The sequence below is a fragment of the Lissotriton helveticus genome, chromosome 5_1, assembly GCF_964261635.1.
Source record: "Lissotriton helveticus chromosome 5_1, aLisHel1.1, whole genome shotgun sequence".
Lineage (NCBI taxonomy): Eukaryota > Metazoa > Chordata > Amphibia > Caudata > Salamandridae > Lissotriton > Lissotriton helveticus.
Window position 1 is genome coordinate 1,479,352,386 of NC_136065.1, and position 21,889 is coordinate 1,479,374,274.

Consider the following 21,889-nt stretch of genomic DNA (forward strand, 5'->3'; position numbering starts at 1 on the left):
ATTTCTCATGGAAAGTGGCTTTTCCCGAGGCCATCACTTCAGCACGCAAGGTTAATAAAATTCAGGTTTTATGTTCTAAAGAACCATACTCAGTTTTTTATTACAATAGACTGGTGATGAGAACTCATCACAGCTTCCTTCCAACGATGGTTTCAGACTGCCACAATAATCAAAACATCTCATTTACTCCTTTTTTTACTAATACATCTAACTGGCTCCCTGTGGAGAAGAGTCACCTTAATAATCCTCGCTTATGCCTACAAGTGCCTGCACAACAACGGACCCAAATACCTCACCGACAGAATGAACTTCCACGTACCCAAAAGAAACCTTCGATCATCCAGCCTCACATTGGCTGAAACCCCTCGGATCCTCATCAGGCAGAAGATCATTCTCTCACATCACAGCCAAGACCTGGAGCGAGCTAACAGCAGACATCCGACACGCACCCTCCGTGAACGCCTTCAGGAAGACCCTCAAGACCTGGCTATTCGGCTGAATGCCAGGTGAAGAGCGCGCTTACAATTGATTGATTGATTGATTGATTGACCTAATCTGGCTGAAAGGTCTTTACACTCTCTTGATGTAAAGAGTTTTGAAGTTCTACCTAGATAAAACAAATTGAGGTCGGTTCGCATCTTTATTAATTAAGGATAAGTGAGAACAGGTTTAGCTTCATCTAAACAGACTGTCTCGAGTTGGATAGTTTCCTGTATACTCCACTTACATCAACTAGCCAAAAAAGCCTTACCTAGTAGACCTAAGGTATATTCTACAAGGGGAAAGACCGCAATTGCAGCTCTTTTGAGAAATTACCCATTTCAGAAATATGTAAAGCCTCTACTTGGAGATCTGTACATTCATTCACTAGATACAGTCTAGATTCAGATTCTAAAACAGATACTCAAGTAGGACAGGCTTCTTTGAGGAATCTTCTATGTAATTGGAGCTGTTATTTCAAGTCCGCTTGTTGTGGGATGGGCTTGCTATTCTATTTAGTGCTTATGACCATTGATGAGGATCGCTTGGAAGAGAAGGAAAAGTTGCTTGCCTGTAATCCTAATTCTCTCAGGGCAATCCTCATCAAAATTGTAAGCAAACATCCCACCTTCCCGGACAGACATCACAGCTCTCAACAAATACTTCACCCCGGATTCCTAATGTCTGTAAAAATGGCCTGACTTAAGTTACCTGTGAGGGGGTTCTTAAAGGCGCAGTGCCAGTTTTCTTGTAAGCTATTGGCAACAATGTCTTATATTTCCTACATTTAGTTTTCATTTTAAAATACTACCGTACATACATACATACATACATGTGTAGGCCAGACCTATTCATATTGTCACTGCTGGTTTCTCTCTACCTATTTGACCAATTTCTTTGTTTCCGTTTTAGGTAATTTTTTAAAAAGATGTTAATAGTTCTGAACCTTTTGAAAATCCTTTCAAGATATCTAGTGTTTATGGATTCAGTTATTACCCGTGATGAAAGGCTAAGATTACAAGTGACTTATTATTGCATGTTCTTTGAAAAACAGAAAACTCAAAAAGTGCCCGAGATCCCGTACTCAAAGTAATTTTCAGTTTTTTTCTAAAATTGACCTTTGTGGACGATTTGTATAAAAATGTACACACTCTCTTCCAGACTGCCATCAGTGAAAACTACCAGACCATGTCCGACACCACTTTCAAAGCCTTACGTCGACAGCTGCCAGTTACCCGCACCAAGATCGACTGGAACAAGATTCTCAGTTATAAAATTGGCAAAGAAATGCAGAATGCTTGAAATGAATGTTGGGAGGTTTATAAATGTCAGTGTGCAAAAAAGTGACTAAAGAAAACTAAGTGTGGTTATTAAAGACGAGAGTTTATATAAAATGCGGTATTTTTGCAAGGGCTTTCAGAGTTAACCTATTTTCTAACCTTCTGGAGCCCTGTTGGGCAATTGGTGTCTAGTGTGTTTCATAACCTATGCCATGTAACTTCTTGTTGTGACTCCATTGTTGGTACAAGAGGTCTTAACTGAGCCACAGAAACAATGAAACGGTCGACGTATTTATTGCGGTTAGAAAATGTACTAGCAATGGAAGCCCTGATTGAATATGTATGGACTGTCAGCGATTCTGAGCATTCTTCGCAATAGTCATGCCAATTCTGGCCTTCTCATTTTTGTGACCCAACAACAGATGCCAAGATAAAAAAAATCCAAAAGCAAGTGATAAATATTTACCTTTTTGGGTTGCTGTTTACGTAGCTAGCCTTGTAACATTTTCTTTTAATATATTGGAAAATACAGGAATACCCCTCACAAAAATAGAATTGTGCAATCCCTGGAAGCATATAAACTTTTTTATTATTTAATATAAACACTTGTACAAAGATCAATTCAAGTGGCACTTCCTATGGCTTTGTCTCTCTTTTTGGTGGTACATCAGTTCTAGACATGTGCATTTTTATGAGCGAATAAAATATTAAAGGTATTTTTTATATTCTTATTTCTGAAGAGGTGGTTACATGTAAATGTGTGTGCATCCTTGAAAAGCGACCCTAAAATTAAAAATGCAGATGTCTGAAGAAAAACATTGTGCTTTGCTTTGTCACAACATACAGCTGTTTGTACCACGAGGGTATGAATAAAAAAACTATACATTCTAAATAAAAGATTTGCACCAAAGTGAAACATTCTTTGTTTCATCCTTGTTCATACTATATGCGAGGATGGAAAGCATGTCTAAGACGGCCATGTCCTTAGATCACAACCTCAAAAAGGAGGTCATAAGCAGGGTTCAACTGGCGCTACAACTGAAGAAATGGAAGTAGGAGGTGGATCTCCTCTCTGCTCTATGACCTTAAAGTCATGATAACCAAATGTAAGTTAATGTAAATGTCAAAATCTAAAACCTTTCACGTAGTAAATAGGTTTTCCATACCTATTTCTCCTGAATATAATGTGTTCTTTTAACTTATTGTGCGTATGTTGTTGAATCTGTGTGCGCTTTATTGCTGTTAAAGGGTGAATGCAAGAATGAATCAGTGGATGGATGAATGAATACAGGAGTGTAAAGATGAGCGACAGATGACGTATTGAGTGCCTAAAGCCATTAATTACACAAAAGGCACTTTAATCCTTAAGCCTGACCTTTTGGCATTGTCAGTGCTTGTGGGATAAGAATATCACCATCACATAAGACACTGGAGATGAAATGAGGACAGGAGAGAAGGTGGTTGTCCCCTAAGACTGAATGGGAAAGAAGAAAAATAGGCTAAGACTTTTTTTTATTAGTAGATGATGCCAGTGGCGGCCGGCACCGATAGGGGCGTCGGGTCAGGGCAGCAGGTTAAATAAAAAAAAGTACTTTGACTTACCTGCTTGCTGCTCCTCCTGGTCGCGTCTCTCCTCTCACCGGCAGGAACAGAAAGCAGCCTGGAAACACCCAGGCTCCCCAGAGCCAATAACAACGCTGTTGATTTGACTGGGCATCGTGGATCGCTCAGACTGGGCATGAGGTCGTGGGCATGTTCTCCACCCAGGCTGTAATACAGCCTAAGTGGAGAAGAGGGAAAGTGGGCATGACTGGTTTGGGCTGCCCGAGAGGGCCAGCCAAACAGTCATTTGTGCACTTGGAAGTGGGGGCAAACCACTCCTCGGTTGCTTTGTAAGCCCCGCCTGCCTCTCCTCGGAGTTTGCAAAGCTGCCTCACAAAAAGCAAAAAAATAAAATGATAATTACTGAGATTTTATTTTTTATATAACTCTGTGGAGATGCTCCTCTGCCTTAGCGGAGGGGGCCGCCACTGGATGATGCCTAGCAAGGCAGAGCGTTCTGTAAAGGAAGAAAAGGTAGCCAGTCGCAAAGCAAAAAGCTAGACCACCTTGGAGAAAAAGCAACAGATTCATAAGTACTTAGTACTGAAGAAATACTTTCTGAACAGAGGTGAAAATGGTGAGCAGTACTGCTATACAAAGAAAATTGTCAAATAAGTGAAGAACAAACAAATTGCGAAAAAAGGATCCCACACCACAATTGGTGGTAGCTATAGACATTGAAGTTCAGAGTTCTTGCTATTGAGCACTTTATCCACAAACCTCAATGCTGTCACCCTCCAAGGCGAATGTTATGGCAACGTTATAGAAAAGAGAGTAGTAAAATAGTTGCTGCATAAATGAGCTACTAAACTGGAGGAACAGTGGGTATAAGGAAAGAATGGAAACACATGTAAGACATTTGCATCTGAGAGCCTCAAATGCTTGAGAAACATGTTTTCCTCATGAAGGAACCACGTTTTAACTCACGAAAAGATTAAGGGACCTACGGCATACCCGTGGATTTTATTTAGAACCTTCTATGCATACCTTCTGAAGTAATCGCTTTTGCAAATCCATTGGAGTTACAAGCTGTAGTTACCCAAGCACCCGTCTGTGAGAATAAATGTAGGCCCATCCATAGTTCCCACCCAGAAGAAAAAGCATGCAAATCATTGACACAACTGCACAAAGGAAGAAATGTATTTATTTAAAGAGTTTTATATAGCGCTGGCTAGACCCGGAGGTATCAGAGCGCTTTACATGAGAATCAACAATGTAACAGAAAAAGTTCAATAATCATACAATAAATCCCAAAAAAAGAATAGGCAATACAATTAGGAGAGGGTAGAAAGGAGAGAGAGAGGTAGTGGAGGGGGCAGGGGAGGTGAGAAAGGGAGGATAAGGGAAGAGACAATATGGACAAACGAAAAGAGATCTGTCTAAGGACCGACAGGGTAAGGTGAAGACCAAGGAGAGAATCCACGGCCCATCGCACCTATAGCTAAACCAGGTAGCTCCATCAGGCATCAGACAAAAAAAGTTCAGTCTCAATACATTGAGAGAAGAGAGAAGGAGAAACATAAAAAGAGGGAGGATGCGGGAGGAGACAGCAGGAGGGACGAAAGGAAGTGCAACAATGTGGTTTAACAGTATAACAGAAAAAGATCAACAATTATACCTTACAACGAACAGTCAGCAATACGTTAGGAGAGAAAGGAGAGAGAAAAGAAGTGGGGGTGAGGTGAAAAAGTGAGGATAAGGGAAGAGACAACCGTAGAGACGAGAGGAAGTCTGTCTAAAGACCGACTGGGTAGGTGACGACCAAGGAGGGAATCCACGGTCCGTCTCCCCTATAGCTAAACCAGGTAGCTCCATCGGGCATCAGACAAAGTAGTTCGGTCTCAGGTGTCGAGGGAAGAGGTTCGCAGAAAAACAGGATGGGAGGGAGATACGACAGAAAGACAAAGGAAAGTCTGCCCAAAGGCCGGCTGGGTAGGTGACGGTCGAGGGGGAGTCCCAAAACCCATCTCCTCTATAGCTATCAGGTAGCTCCATCGGGCTTTGGCCAAATAGCTAGGTCTCAATAAGAAACAATTTAAGGAACATGGATGGCAAAATAAATGGAGCGTGGAGGGGAGGGGACAGGGAAGGTGAGAAAGGGAGGATAGGGGAAGAGACAACAAGGAGAGATGAAATGAAAACTGTCTAAAGGCCGACTGGGTAGGTGACGACAAAGGAGGGAGTCCACGGCCCATCTCCCCTATAGCTAAACCAGGTAGCACCATCGGGCATCAGACAGAAAAGTTTTGTCTCAATACATTGAGAGAGGAGAGAAGTAGAGCTAATAAATAGAGGGAGGAAGTTACCCATGAGCCATGAACTATAGACCAAGTAGTGGTGCTCGATGATGTTAAGAGGGAATTAGCAAGACTTAAGCTGTTAGTGTTTACTGCCAAGTTAAAGCTAATAGAGAGCAGTGCCAGTTTTGGGAAATAAAGAGTGGCAAAGGTTTTGGTTCAGGGTGACTATGCTTCTTGAGGGCCCTACCTCAATCAAGGCTAGACTAGTGAAATCACTATGCCTATACTGGCTTCACCCCAGTATGAACGAAGCAGAACAGTGACACGCTTAGTTTCTTAAGACTCCGCCAAGATCAAGCCCCAAATTAAGCTACATAACTAATTAAATCACCCTTCGCCCCAAATAATATATTTTCCTACTCTCCAAAACTGTATGTTTGTCCAACCTTTCTGACTTTACATTATTTTTGTATTCTTTGTGCAAACAAGCATTGACAAAGCCAGTAGGCATGAAGTCTATAGTTAGTACTATTGTTTTTGCTAATGGTTTTGTGTGGACCAGGGAGAAGCACAGACAAAAGCAACCAAAAATATTGATAAAAGACAAAAAACATGCTTTCTTTCCTGCAGTACTCTTTTCAGGTGCGTTTGGCCTCCCTTACTCAGCAGTACAGCTAGCTGATTATAAACACTGTAGCCATCTTGGAATGGTAAAACAATAATAGATTGCATAGAATTAGCCACCGAAAAGACTGCTATGTTATACTTAGGCAGTGAGTGGTGCAGCAGCACTAGATAGCGAGTGCTGAAGAAAGCAACCGAAAAAAGGATGCAACAAAATACAGAAACCCTCTTTTAGACTCAAGGCCATGATAGTGACAAATAAGAGAAACTCCTGAGCAAATGGGGCTCCCCCATAGGCGGGCTAGAAGGAAGTGCTGGATCATCAGCAATACTTTAATGGATTTATTCCCCAAATTTCTGATGTCACAGATAGTTAAATATTAAACGATCCCATTAATGAGCAAGCTAAATAGAATAAGTACCAAAACCTATTCTTGAACGATGCTGCTATCATTGGAAAGTCTCCAGTAGTCCCACAGTCGCATCCTAAACAAAAGTTTGACATATTTCATTATGACCAAGTACTGCCTGTATGACTGGCCGATTGAAATTGCACCCTGTTAGAAACCCCTTTTAAATGGTTGATTATAGCTGTATCAAAAATTCAGTCATTAAGCTGGGTAAGTAACCTCTTTCCAGAAGGTTTTTGAGAAATATCAATCTGGTTGATCGGAAGACAAGTTTGTGGGAACTTTCGTAAACGTTTCTTACAAATCACTACCAGTTGTAGCTCTAACCAAGAATCTAGGAGGTTCTTGCTAATTAGCTAGTAAGCAAAGGAGCTAGAGACATAAGGAACTCAGGGTTTTTAAGAAAAGAGATTTAGTACAACTTTACCAGTGCTTGGATGTTGCCTGACCTGGATTTTTAAGGGAGAATAAACCTTGGTGTGTACAGGGGCCTAAATGTAAGTGGCAGAGTTATGCCTAGGCTTGAGTCGTGTGCTTACCATGTCTCTGAAATCAAGCTACACCAGACTGACTAGCCCCCATCAGGTCAAAACTGGTCTTGAGTAGCTTGTGTTCCATTTCAGGGAGGACCTGGCTTGCAGTTTGGGTGGGAATATTATTGGAGAAGAATAAAAACTGATTTACATATGGCTCGATCCAAACTGAGGTGGCATGATGGACAAAATAATGATGGAATGGGATGTTGCCCAGAGCGATTGCCAATGGTTAGACTTTATTGTAAGCATTCCTCCCTTCACCTTTTGTGTGCTTGATTTCACAAAGGTTATGGCAGTGGTTGCTGCCCTTCTCAGACACACTGAAATCTCAGTGTATCCTTATCTAAATGACCGGCTCATCAAAGCAGGGGCCTCGGAGGTGGTAGCGCAACACTATCTGCTGTTCAATTTGGGATTCCAGCCTATATCTCACCTGGTACCCTCTCTGCGCATCCAGTTTATACAAACTGTACTGGACATGGGCCTTTCCACCTCCACAGAGGATACAAAATATTCAGGCTATGATTCCGATGTTTCACAATGGAGCACAAGTTCCACTGATGGTCTTGTGCCTGGTCATCCTGCTTCCTTCTAGTCACTCATGCATGCTGGAACGTGATGGCCCTCCAGTTGCACCTCCACAAGCAATGGTCCCAACATATTGCCGATCAACAGTGTTATGTCGAATTGTCAGCGATTTCTGAAACAGATTTGATGTGTTGGAGTGTGAAAAGTATCCTGGTGCAAGGGAGGACCTTCCAGCCACCACCAACAATTGTGAAGATCTTCACGGATTCCTCCACCATTGCGTGGAGAGATCATCTGGAGGACTCGGAGATCAGGAGCCTCTGATCTCTGGAAGAGCTGATATTTCGCATCAGATTGCTGGACCTATGGGTGATTTGGCTGGCGGTCAGAGACTTCCTGCTATTTCTTCATGGTCCGTCCAGATCGTGACCGACAAGGTGACCATGATGTGGTACATTGACAAGAAGGGCATTGTAGGGTTTCATCTTATCTGCTGAGAAGCATTACGACTCCTGTCATGGGAACAGCAGGATGAGATCTGACTGGTTGCTACTCATCTGAATGAGGTTCGATATGTCCGGACCTTGCCAACCACAAGTAGCTACGTCACTCAGAGGTGGTCCAATACATTTTCAGTTTTTGTGGCTCACCTCAGGTCAACCTTTTTGCCACCCACTACAATGCCCAGTGTTCTGTGCTCTCTAGTAAATGTTGGAGGGGCGTGTTTGGTTGAAGTGGAACTTTCTACTTCATTAACTCCCCTCCCCAACCCCACCTTTGATTCCTTGGGTGCTGGAGAAGATTGCCACAACTGGGCATAAGTCATCCTAATAGCCCTGGTATGGCAAATAAAGGTGTGGTGTGCAGACCCGATATGCTCTTTCTTGTGCCCCCAGCTCTATCTCCTCTCACAATCACAGGAGCACGTATTCCATGCCATCCTTCAGAACCTTGCGCTCCATGCCTGGAGTTTGAGCGGGGTTAACTGAATGCTTTTTCTGTACCTCCTGAAGTGGTGGATGTGTTATCAGTGCCCACAGACACTTCACCAAAATGATATATTCTGGGAGATGGGCTAGGTTTGTCAAATTATGTACTAACAGTTCTGTCGACCCTCTTAATACACACTACCTGAAAGAGACACGTTAGTGATAGATTCCTTACCTTAGAATATCCCCAGGCGTCAGACTGGATCCGGAAACTTTTGCGTAGCAATACCCCTACGCGTCGGTAGGCGTCGTCCGCGGCTCTGCGTCCGTCGTCGGGCGTAGTTAGCGGCTGGAGGGCCTAGCGGGTCAGGTGCTTCGGCTCCGACGCCGTTGGGTGCTTCGGCCCCGGCGCCGCCGGCGACTTCGGTCCCGGCGCCGCAGGCCCTCACTGGATCCGGTTCCGGATCCGGGTCGTCGCCGGTCGACCTCACCGACGCCGGCCCCTAGGGTGTCGCCCCCGACACCGCCTACGGGCGACACCGTCCCCGGTCCTGCCCTTGATTCGGTTCCGGCACCGTAGCGGCGCCGCTGGACGCCGCTCTCGACGTCCTATGGAGACTTTTACTTCCACAAACCGGCCCCATCCGTTGAACCTGAATTTCAGGTGATGGGTGACGAGGGAGACTTGGAGGGGTCTGTGGACCCTCTGGCACAGGAGTGCCAGTCTCAACAGGACTGGACATATGAGCTTGGGGATGCCAGTGGACTGGACACTTCGCCAGACACTGGTTTTGTCTCCCCTCCAACCGTGGCTATGGAGGAGGGGGCTGCCTACAGTGTAGTGTTGACGCGGGCAGCCAAGGCATTGGCCCTTGAGCTCCCCGTCGCGGCCGTGAGGACTAACCTCCTCACTGAGGTCCTTAAACCGCAGGCAAGCTCGGCTGAGCCTCTGCTGCCGTTTAATGAGGCCTTGTGTGACGTTCTTTTGGGCACTTGGTCAAAGCCCACTACAGGTCAGCCTGTAGATAGGAACGTGGCAAGACGCTACCGCCCGGCTCTGGGCGACCCTTGCTTCTTGTCCACCCACACCACCCCCGAGAGCCTGCTCATCCAGGCCTCTACTTCCCAGACCGCATTCCCAACGGCTCCGCCCGATCGGGAATCCAAGAGGTACGAGCAATTCGGTAAGAAGGTGTTCTCGTCCCTGAGTTTGGGACCGCATGCCTCTTGGGCCGCTACACCCACACTCTGTGGGACACGGTCGCGGACGTGCTGCCACAATGTCCGGAGGAGGCCCGGATTAAACTCGCCCAAGCCCTTGCGGAGGGTCGAGATGCAGCACCCTATTCCATCCGGTGTGGGCTGGATACCACGGACTCACTGGGCAGAGCGATGGCAACGACGGTGGCAGTTCGACGCCATGCCTGGTTGAGGACCGCCAACTTTTCGGCTGATGTCCATGCCACCCTCCTGGACATGCCATTTGATGGCTGATGCCTCTTTGGCGATAAGGCAGACCATGCGCTTGAGCGTTTTAAGGACTCCAGGGCTACCGCCAAGTCCTTGGGCCTCTCGGTCCCACGCCAGCTAACGGGTGTCTTTCGCTCCTTTCGTGGCTAAGGAAGGGGCACTCCCACACGTTCTGCCAGCCACGCACCGCAGGCTACTACACAGCGCGGTGGCGGCCATGGAAACCGCCGTGGCGGTGGTCGGGGACGACAACGAGGCCAGTCACACCTTCCCCTGCAGCACCCGCCTCAAAACCCTCCTAGTCCGAGCTTTCAGGCCCATGTGACGCCATTGGGAGGCAAGGTTCGCCATCACCTCTTCCACTGGCGCACTGTCACGTCGGACATGTGGGTGCTGCAAATCGTCCGACGGGGACACCTGACCCGGATACATGGAGGGCGGAGGTGATGCGATGGGGCAAGGCAGAGGGTGAGGCACTCCAGCGTGAAGAACGCAAGGGACTCAGGAAAACCCCGATCTCCCTAGACTGGTATACTACTCAACTGAACAGCGTAGTTAGTTATTGTTTATATGGCCCCTATAAGACTGAAGTAGCAACTAACACGGGTACTGAATACAATGGGTATAGCCTCGTACCAAGACCTAGGGTCATGATAGCCTATGAATGCCGGGGTGGGAGGATGGGGAGGTGGGAGTGTTCTGGGTGTTCTATACAGAAATATAAAATTCGAAAATGTTGCTGATTTACCAAGATACTGTGTATAAGTATGCATGCCACGACATGATAATCCTGAATGTAAAGTATGCTCTCACATGTACTTTCCATACTGTCAAACAAATTTTCAAAAAAAATCGTCCGACGGTGCTACTCCCTCCCCTTCGAGGCGCCCCTCCAGCCATGCCACCGCAATACCACCGCGTGTTGGGGGATCACTTGCAACTTCTGCAAGAGGAAGTTACGGCCCTCTTGGCCAAGGGGGCCATCGAGCGCGTTCCTGGGCCAGAAGTAGGGTGTGGTTGTTACTCCCACTACTTTCTGGTACCCAAGAAGGGCAAAGGGGGGCTACTCCCCATCTTGGACCTACGGAACGTCGACGGCTTCCTCCGGAAGGAGAAGTTCAAGATGCTGACTTTGGCTCAGGTCTTTGCTGCCCTGGAAACAGGAGACTGGATGGTAGCGTTGGACTTGCAGGAAGCCTATTTCCACATCCCCGTCCTGTCTGCCTACCGGCACTACCTGCGGTTCAATGTAGGCCACGAGCACTTTCAGTTTACCGTGCTCCCCTTCGGCCTTACCAGCGCCCCACGGGTGTTCACGAAAGTAATGGCGGTGGTCGCAGCTCATCTGCGCAGGATAGAGGATTCAGTCTTCCCCTACCTCCACGACTGGTTGTTGAAGGCGGGCTCGCCTCAGACAGTCAGCCACCTCCAGACTCCGGCCGACCTCCTGCACCTGCTGGGGTTCTCCATCAATGTGCCGAAGTCACACCTGTGTCCCTCTCAGAAGCTCCTCTTCATCGGAGCGGTTCTAGACTCTGTTCAGTTTCGGGTTTATCCTCCCGAACAGCGGGTTCGGGATATTCAGGCTCTGATTACGATCTTTCAGCCTTTACCCTGAGTCTCGGTCAGGTTGCGCTGCGGCTTCTGGGGCTGATGGCCTCCTGCATCCTTCTGGTGCATCACGCCCGGTGGCGGATGCGAGCTCTGCAGTGGGACCTGAAGTTTCAGTGGGCCCAGCATCAGGGCAACTTATCCGACCATGTCTTGATCTCGGAGGGCACTGCAAGACAGTTGCAGTGGTGGCTCACGGACCGCGATTGGGTCAGCGGCAGATCCCTCTCCCTACCCCAACCGGAGCACGTAGTTGTGACGGACGTGTCCCTCCAGGGCTGGGGGGGGCCACATGGGAGAGGCGGAGATCAGAGGCCTCTGTTCTCCGGCGGAGTCCCAGCTCCACATAAACCTTCTGGAGCTGCGGGCGATCCGACTTGCACTGAAGGCATTCCTCCCCTCTGTCCGGGGGAGTGTAGTGCAGGTGTTCACAGACAACACCACCACCATGTGGAACTGCAACAAACAGGGCGGGTATGGGGTCGTGGACCCTATGCCAGGAGGCTCTGCGCCTCTGGCAGTGGCTGGAACATCAGGGGGTGACCCTGGTGGTTCAACACCTGGCAGGTTCTCTGAACGCCAGGGCGGACAAACTCAGCCGTCGGTGCATGATGGATCACGAATAGGGTCTGAACTCGGACGTGGCGCAAGGCCTCTTTCAGCAGTGGGGAGAGCCTTGGTTAGATCTATTCGCCACAGAAGTTCTGCGCAAGGAATTTCCAAGGCGGCGCTCGCTCGGAGACGCTTTTCGTCGCGAGTGGAGTTGCAGTCTATTGTACACCTTTCCGCCTATACCACTTCTGCCCAGAGTGCTGAAGAAGATCAGGCGCGACCGGGCCCAGGTTATCCTTGTGGCTCCGGACTGGGCACAAAGATTTTGGTATCCAGAGCTACTCCGCATGTCTCTCGATCCCCCGATTCGTCTGCCTCTTCAGGAGGACCTTCTGTCGCAGCAGCAGGGGACGGTCCTCCACCCGAGCCTGTCCAGTCTCCACCTCCAAGCTTGGAGATTGAGCGGCGACAGTTGAGGCCATTTGACTTGCCTCCTGAAGTCTGCAATGTGATTCTGGCAGCCAAGCGTACCTCCACAAAGTCGGTATACGCCTGCAGGACGAACAGATTTGTGGCGTGGTGCACAGCAAAGGCTGTGGATCCACTCTCTGCCCCCCTTTCTGAGGTTCTCCTCTTCCTTCTTTCTCTGGCCCAGCAGGGCTCTGCTCTGGGCACTATCAAGGGCTACCTTTCTGCCCTTTCCGCCTTCCTAAGGCTACCTGATCAGCCATCTTTGTTCAAGTCCCCTATTGTAAATAGGTTTTTGAAGGGCATCACACACATGTTCCCTCCTGTTCCTTTCGTGATGCCTCAGTGGGACTTGAACCTTGTACTTACTTATCTGATGTGCGCTCCCTTTGAGCCACTTCATAACTGTCCTCTCCGCCTTCTTACTCTGAAGACTGCTTTCTTGGTTACCATCACCTCTGCCAGGAGAGTGAGTGAGCTCCAGGCTCTTTCTTCCAAACCTCCTTTCCTTTCTGTCCATCCGGGCAAGGTTGTGTTGCGGACAAGGCCCTCTTTCCTGCCCAAGGTAGTCACAGCCTTCCACATCGGGCAGACTATCACCTTGCCCACCTTCTTTCCGCCTCCGCATCCCTCGAAAGAGGAAGAGAGGCTCCACCGTCTGGACTCAAAACGTGCGCTCTCTTACTATCTGGATCGCACACGCCAGTTCCGGGTGGAAGACCAACTCTTTGTTGGTTACGTGGGCGCTAAGAAAGGATGAGCGGTGCACAAGTGGACCATCTCTCGGTGGATCGTATTGTGCATCCAGGCGTGTTACTCCTTGGCTAAAAAGGAACCTCCTGTTGGGCTGAGGGCCCACTCCACTCGGGCCATGGCGACTACTACTGCACTGCGCCGAGGAGTCCCCTTGCAGGACATTTGTCAGGCAGCTACGTGGGCCTCGCTGCTCACGTTCGCGAGACACTACTGCCTGGACAGTCAAGTCCGGAGGGATGGCTTCTTTGGCCTTTCCGTCCTCCAGGACTTTCTGGTGTGATATTGGTTCGCAGACCCACCACCGGGGTTGGTATTGCTGGGGCATCTATTCTAAGGTAAGGAATCTATCACTAACGTGTCTCTTTCAGATGCACAAGTTACTACTTGTGTAACGATATATCTGTAAGAGACATTAGTTAGTGCTAGATTCCTTACCGACTCACCCATCCTCCCTGTTCTGTGAACAGATATCTAGGGTTACGGTCATCCAAGTTTTCAAGTTTCAATCTTTATTATGTTTTGGAACTCCGTAGAGGTCCACATAAAGAAAACACATAATACAAACTCCATTCATTACAAAAAAAAAGAGAAAAACAAATTATAACAATTACTGCAATACAAAGTAGCTCATAGATACATACGCCATCCTTCAGTAAATATCTAAAAAGCATTTTAAAAAATGAAAAATATGAAAACAAAGACTCATTTGGGGGGTTATATAAGGCAAACATAAAAGAGTTAACATTTAAGATACCCATTTGCAAACCGATTTGCCTTAACCATTTACAACGATATGGACGCAACACTGGGCATATAAAGAGTACATGCATTCGATCTTGAGTGGACAGTTGACAAAAATTACAAATTGCAGGGACTCCGTACCATTTGAACAATAGATTATTTAGAGGTAACAAGTCCTGCCTCAAGAGTAACCAGAATCTCCGGACCCCATGGGGCAAATTCCAAGTAACGTAAGGTTGCACAAATTTTCTTGCAAATGAGTCTGTAAGGGAATTAACACCTTTCCTAGCAAGGATTGAGGCACTGTCTAGTCTATAGCTAAGGTCCCAGGAGGCCTCTTTCAAGACAGTCTTTAATTGGGATGCGGATAAGGAAAAGAGAGTACTCTCTTCCAACTGCAGAAGCGATACAGCCTTTCTAAAATTGACAATTAAGAAATGTTCTCTTAAACTTCCCAATAATTCTGCCTTTAAGAGGAATCTCATAGTCCCCTCTTCTCCTCTGGCTATGCTTGCGACCCAACGTACTACAGCTGCCAGGCCCTGCACCCAACTGCTGCGCAGGCCAAACTCAAGTCTGCAAGCGGCCACTGAGCAGGCGGAGCTAATGGAAATTACGCTTCTTAACAGTTTTCCCTCAACCTTATTTAAAAAATCCCAATGCTTTATATCGATTAATTCTAATCCATACAAAAGTGTAGAGGAAACTTTTGCCCTGAAGACCTCCAATAAATATGAAAAATGCCTTCTTCCCATTGCCGAGTATAATGCACTTAAGCTTCTCCCTTGGGATAAGGCTTTCCGGGCGTTATCGGTATGGGGTTTATCACTTAAGGTGTCTGAGATTAATTTTTCTAGGAAAACATAGCTCTTTACCACCTCAAGTTTATCACCTCCCACAGACCAGATAAAGTTCGCAAACTTATGTTTTTTCCGGCCTGAGATGCACATAATTTTACTCTTAGATGCATTAATTTTTAAGTAATGAGTTTCTGCATACTGATGTAGGGCATGGAGGCGTTTAGCGAGACCTTTAGGCATAAGATCCATTATTAAAATATCATCCGCATATAACAGACATGAGATGTGCTTTCCGCCCAAGACTGGAGCTATACCATCACAAGAGGAAAGAGAGGCAGGTAAATCTGCAATATATAATGAAAAAAGCAGTGGGGCAAGGAGACAACCTTGCTTGAGGCCATTAACTGAAGGGATAATCTTAGATAGTCCCCTATCACCTCCTTGCAAAACCTGACACCAAGTGTCTGTATGTAATGCCTGGGTCATATCTAGCAATTGAGGTGGCATTCCCAAAGCGGATAGCTTTCTCCACAGCAGCGGCGATCAACCTAATCGAATGCTGTGGAGAAGTCTATAAAGGCCACGTACACTCTTCCGCCACGTACCCTTATGTATTTATCAGTAATAATCTGAAGGGCGGAAAGATTATCCAGGGTTCCATGCCCTTTACGAAAGCCTACTTGTTCTAGTGGTAAAATTTGTTTTAGAACCACCCAATCGTTAATTAGGGACAATAGGCATTTAGAGAAAACCTTCCCAATTGCGTCTAAGAGGGCTATTTGACGATAGTTATTGGGTAGGTTTCTATCGCCCTTTTTAAACATGGGGACCAAAATGCTCCCCTTCCAAGAGGATGGAATAGATTTTTTAATGTAACAGATCCTGAATAGAGGGAATAAAATTTTCCTCCAGGATACTGGATCTTGTTTCAGGACTGATATCGGGAGTTCATCCGGGCCCATAGCACCTGATGGACGCATATCCCTAATGGCCGATTCTATGGATAATTCTGAAGGGGATTCAATTGTAGAATTAGGTTCTTCCCCAATTCCCCTAAGTTCCACTTGCAGGTCATTTTTGGCATACAAACTTAGAATATAGTTGACCCAGGTTTGTTCTGAAATAGGGATTGGAAGGGGACGCACTCTTGAGCCACAACCCTCCCCAATGAGAGTCCAAAACTGTCTAGAGTTCCCTTGAACAGCGGCTTCCCGCAAACCAATCCATAACAAATCCTCTTTTTCTTTTTTCATTTTTTTCTTTATCCTACTTCTCCTTCTTTTGAGGAGAGATATTTTCTGAGATCTTTCTGCTGCTCCACATATATATTGTTCCCTCACCAATTTGTTTATTTCCTTATTAAGGGAGACAACTACTTTAGGGAGGATATTTTTTTTCCTGATTAAATTGGATTTTTTTACAGCAGAGATAATCTCCTTCATAAAAACCTGGAAAGAGGACAGTTCCGACCCTTGCCAATTAGTTAGGTTGGATAGAGTTTTTTCAAGGATAGGCTCCAAACCCTTCATAGCTTTAAAATCCCAGAAACATCTTCCTGTTTTTTTAAAAGTGACCACGTCACCGTTAAGCGACCAAGGGTCAGAGTTAGGGGGATCTACTAGAAGAGTTAACATAATAACATTATGATCACTGAGGGTTGTTTCTACAACAACCAAATCCCTTAAAAGAGAGAAAATACAGTGATCAACAATTATATAGTCCAGAATTGATTTACTGTTGGGGGAACTATTTGTATAGTTTGCGGGGACATCGGACGGAAGCCTACCATTGGCTATGAGCCCCTCCGTGGTGTACAATTCCTCCAACAGTAATTTACCCCGTTTATTTGTTTTTATATTAACTGGAAAAAGGGCTTGGGGGATCAACAGAGCCTCCTCTTTTGCTTTATTTCTGTAGAGCTCCAGACTGTAATTGGAAACTTTGCAATTTAAATCACCAACTAACAAAAAATTGGAGGAAGGAACTGTCTCCTTAATTTGTCTAATAAAAGTGAAAACTTGTTTCAATACAGTATTAAAATGATCGTCTGGCGGTATATAGGCGTTTATTATCACAAAGGGGTGTCTTTCTCCCATATTATCCAGATTGGAGAGAGTCACTACCTGAAATAGCTTACTGGCGTCTACATAGTGGAAAAAACTCCACTTTACTCTATTGGTTAATAGGCACGCGATTCCCCCTTTTGCATGTCCCCTACTAGAAGGGGTTGCTGCTGCCTCCAATACAAAGTAATCTCTCCCTACATTCAATTTATCAATACACCATGTTTCCTGGATGCAAATTACACTGGCATTCAAGGAAGAGAGATACAATAGTTTTTCAGGGTTATTGTTAATGCCGGCGGCATTCCAGGAAATAACAGTGAAGGAGCTGCTAAAGGTGAGAAAACAGTTTTGGGTTGTCTGTCACCTTGGACGACAAGGCACCAGGTAACCAGTTCCATTGCTGTTCATTCTCAGTTATACCCCTATTTATTGTTATTGGAGCGGGGATAACATGTGAAACTAGCCTTTTCGTTTTTAAGACACGAATCTTTAAGTCTTCGAAAGGCTGAGAAGAACCGGCTTGACCCAGGCCCCTATGATAGCCGTTCTCATAGTGGTTATTAACACATGTAGCTGTAAAGGGCACCACATCAATCCCCTGACTCTGGAAAGTTTCTGCTTTATTTAGAATAAGATTCGCTATCAGATTGGAATAGAACCTTACCCTAATAAAAGACATAGACCCTGTTCCTAGTATTGTTACTAGATCAATATCATTTGATTTGATTAGTTTCAGGCCCTCTATATCCTTACAACATTTCAACAAAAAAGATCTATTCAATACCAAATCAAGGTCAAATAATGGAACAAAATCCAAAATCAGTGAATCTGTATGGGTTTCCATCATCTTAAGAGAGAAGTTTTGACCAGAGACTACCCCTTCTGCCAGTGTATGGAAAGGAGGGGCAGTAGGGTTAAGAATGGTTGATACCACAGGAAAAGGATTTCTTATTTCCACTGCAGGAAAGTGGACCATGGGCCTTTCTTTTTCTACACCCGGTTCTCTCGAAATTGGATTAGAACCACTGGTAATAATTTAATCAGTATTAACAAGCGGCACCACAGTTTCGGATGACAAAATATTTGAATCATGCCTCGAAATTCCATAATCAATCTCAACCTTAGCAGGGGAGGAATTATGACAGGCTTGGGACTCCTCAAAGAATATTTGTCTCTGCCTCCTCTTTTTGAATCTACGGAGAGGCTTCCTCTTTTTTCCTTTACACTTTTTTTGTTTTCCCACTTTCTCCTCTAGCTTCATCCCCTTAAAATCTGGATCAAAAATGGAATATATACCTTTTCGGCATTGGCATCAGACAATACAGCACTATTTTCCTCTATAACAATACCTGGTTCAAAGTCACTTATACAATTATGAGCAGACGTTTTGAAAACAGAGCATAATTCCTTCATCACAGGAGCAACTGGTATATTCTCGGTTGACAAACAGGGTGCATTAGCTGGTGTTTTTTCAGGAAGTGTTATAATACAGGGATCTAAACCGCAGCTCTTTTCTGAGGTTTTTGATAATAAAGCCTTTAAAATTTGAGTAACAGAATCCAATACACAATCTGAACTACCCACAAATTTACTCAGTAACGTTAGAATTGAAGATAACAAATGTTCCAAAGAGATCAGAAATTCTGATATAGGTTTCTCTGATGATTTTAAACTAGGATCATTAATAACCTCAATCCCCGTTATATTGAGCATTGGATTCTTTGACATATTAGTCTGAAAAGATAAATCTTGAGACTTGAGGGAGGGAGTACTACTATAAAGATGTAGACCAGGGGGGGTAGCGCCAATTGGGGTCTTTATAACGTCTAGTAGTTTCCTAGGATCATCTACCAAATAACGTTCACACAACTCTAAGTCAATATCCAAAGGCTGTAAATCCTCGTTAGTAATCTCCCTCAACTTGGAGTGATTTAATGAGTCATTGGGCGTAACATTTCCAGGTGTTAATGGGACCTTGGTTTTTTTAGAATTATCCAGATTAGAGGCTGTACACTTATCATTCTCAGAGAATATAGGAGGGGAGGATAAGACACCCAGACTAGAGTATAAGCTTAAATTTAAATTTCCCGATTCCGTTTCCTTCTGTACTTGATTGAGCAATGGGTTATGCAAGGCAATTGAACCGGCGCCCTTATTAGAAACAGACTTTTCCGAGGGCACCTTATCCACCGTTTTCTCCCATAACTGAAATATCTGATTTTGGCCCTTCAATTGAATAGTTGAGACATTCTTGTTTCGAAGGGGGTTGGATCTAGTCTTAGCCGACGATCTTCCCCCCAACAGTCTCCCAGATCTGAGCTTTTTTGCGGTCATATTGCAAGCTATGTTAATAATGAAGGGTAAAACTATATATAGTGCCAATAATCAGATTCAAATATGCTCAATACTTATTCAAAATAAAAGGCGAAGCAGATGAGCGCGTCTGTTGAGTCACAAATATTGCAGCAATTGCCAAGGTCTATAAAGGTTGAATGGATACCAAATTAAAATGAAAGATTAATAATAAAATGTTAATAAATGAGCCCAGCCCAGCCTACTTCGGCCACAGAGGGCCCGCTCTTTGCCCGGTCTTCGCCCGCGCGCGTCCTGCGATCCGCGGGAAGGGGCGGGGTTAAGTAGAGAGTGTTGGGGGCAGGAAGAGACACCAGCTGCGCTGCGATGGAAAGCGCGCTGAGGATGCTGGGTCTCGCAGTCCCGTCCCGGTCCCTGCAGGCGGCAACACAAAGGGTAGTAGGCGTTGGTTCCCTCCAGGGAACGGCAAGTCCTCGGAATGACCTCAAGGGCAGAGAGTGTCCTCGCTGGGAACATCCCTTTTTTTCCCCTTTTTAGGGCCCTAGTTTCAAGGTACCAGTGTTGGTTCTATCATGGCTCTGCGTATCTGGCGCAGAAAAGCTGTGTATCAGAACTGACGTCAGCCTGCGAGGGCAACGTCTAAGTACTCAGGCGACGTCATTCCGGAGCTAACGACGACTGACGCGGAGCCACGGACGACGCCTACCGACGCGCAGGGGTATTGCTACGCAAAAGTTTCCGGATTCAGTCTGGCGCCTGGGGATATTCTAAGGTAAGGAATCTATCACTAACTAATGTCTCTTACAGAAGTATCGTTACACAAGTAGTAACTTGTGCTATCGGACATCTTACTCTACGCCTTGTTGTTAGCCCAACAGGAATGCTCAGTGGAGAAAGTTAAATGCTACTTGTCTGCCTTTCTCTGTCTCCCAGATCAACCGTTCTTTATCAAATAAGTTATGAGGTTCCGAAGGACCTCACCAACATGTTTGCCCCGATACCTTTCATAATGCCACAATGGGAGCTTAATCTGGGCCTTATGTTTTTTTTAATGTGTTGCCCATTCAAACACTTGCACAGTTGCCGCTGCTTAATTTTAACACTATTTTTCATATAGCTTTTACGTAGGCGAGGCAGGTAAATGAGTTGCCAGCGCCAAAAGTCAAGCCCTCACTGGCCGCAATTTTGTTTTCTGACTAGCTAGTTTTTAGAACAGGGCTGCTCTCCTGCTTAAATTTGTCACTTCATTCCATATGGGGGCAGTTTATCACTTTACCTGCATTCTTCATCCTGCATGTCCTAAAAGAAGAAGAGGCTTCATAGGCTAGATCCTATGAGAATGGTTAGTTTTTAGATTAACCATACCAAAAACGTACGAATTGAGAACCAGCATTTCATGGGCTACGCTGTCGAAATGAAGGGCAAAGGCACCCATATGAAGACCTTTTATGCATTAATAAATGCCATGTCTTGGCTCATAAATAACCCCCAAGTCGCCATCTGGGCTCACTCCACCAGAATAAAATCTTCTACTTCAACTTTGGCAGTGGGGTTCCCATTGCAATGCAGCAACTTGGGCTTCCCTCCATACCTTTGCAAAGCATTACTGTTTGAACTTGTATATAGGGAGGAAAGGTCCCTTAGCACGTTCTGTGCTTCAGTACTTCTTACTTTAACACTCCTCCTGATTGTGTATTGCATGGGGAATCCATTCAGATGAATCTGCAGGTAGAAATATCTATCTGAAAAAAATTGACCTACCTTTGGTAAAATATCTTTCGGGTAGATACCTGTAGATTCCTCACTAACTCCACCGTCTTCCCTGTTTTCATGGCTGATCTAAGTCTGCCTCCTTAATAAGGTACCTTTTCTAGAGATCCTTGTCCAGCTGATGTTGTTTTATCTTGTTGGCCTCGAAGGCATCTAAACAATGGATGGGAAACTGATGTCTGGGCTCTAGTGTGGGCTCTTTGTGACTTCAGTGATGTCACAATGGTGTCATTTCTGGTGCCAAAGTGGAGCCAGCGCCCCCCTACTGGTGTGGAGAGTTATTGAAAAGTTTTCTGATTTAACATGACTCCTGGCATATTCAAAAGGTGATAAATCTGCAGCTATATAGTACATACACCAGAAAGATTGTTACTTTAGGCAAGTATTTTTTTCGTCTTAAACTTTCAATATATTCATACTGCCACACAATGTGTGCAACTCATGCTCTTGGAATTTATTAGCTAAACCGAATATGTTGCACAATAAAACTCTTAAGGATTTTACAGGACAAGAAAATTGAGAGATATTTTGTCCGTCAGTAATTTGGAGGCTGGGTAAAATTGAATGGAGGGTTTACAACCCTGAAGTGGATAGTCAGGTGGGATTTTTCATGGTGTTATATATCAATTAATTAAAAAAAATAATCTGTATTAATGGGGATGAAGCAAGCTCCTCAGTTGTACTGCTGAATCTATTGAGTGGAGTAGCTGGCC

At 45.5% G+C, this 21,889-nt stretch overlaps 1 protein-coding gene and 1 long non-coding RNA gene across 2 annotated transcripts in view; one reads left to right on the plus strand and one right to left on the minus strand.

Moving 5' to 3' along the window:
* CAPZA1 (capping actin protein of muscle Z-line subunit alpha 1) overlaps positions 1-2,676 on the plus strand; it is a 341,315-nt gene extending 338,639 nt beyond the window's left edge. Inside the window, exon 10 of the mRNA XM_078644469.1 lies at positions 1,642-2,676. Coding sequence (XP_078500595.1) covers positions 1,642-1,782 — 141 coding nt within the window. The 3' untranslated portion in view covers positions 1,783-2,676. The remainder of the gene's footprint in view (positions 1-1,641) is intronic.
* The window catches only part of LOC144755491 (uncharacterized), a 457,970-nt gene that overhangs the window by 77,988 nt on the left and 358,093 nt on the right, over positions 1-21,889 (minus strand). The gene's annotated exons all lie outside the window — the stretch shown is intronic.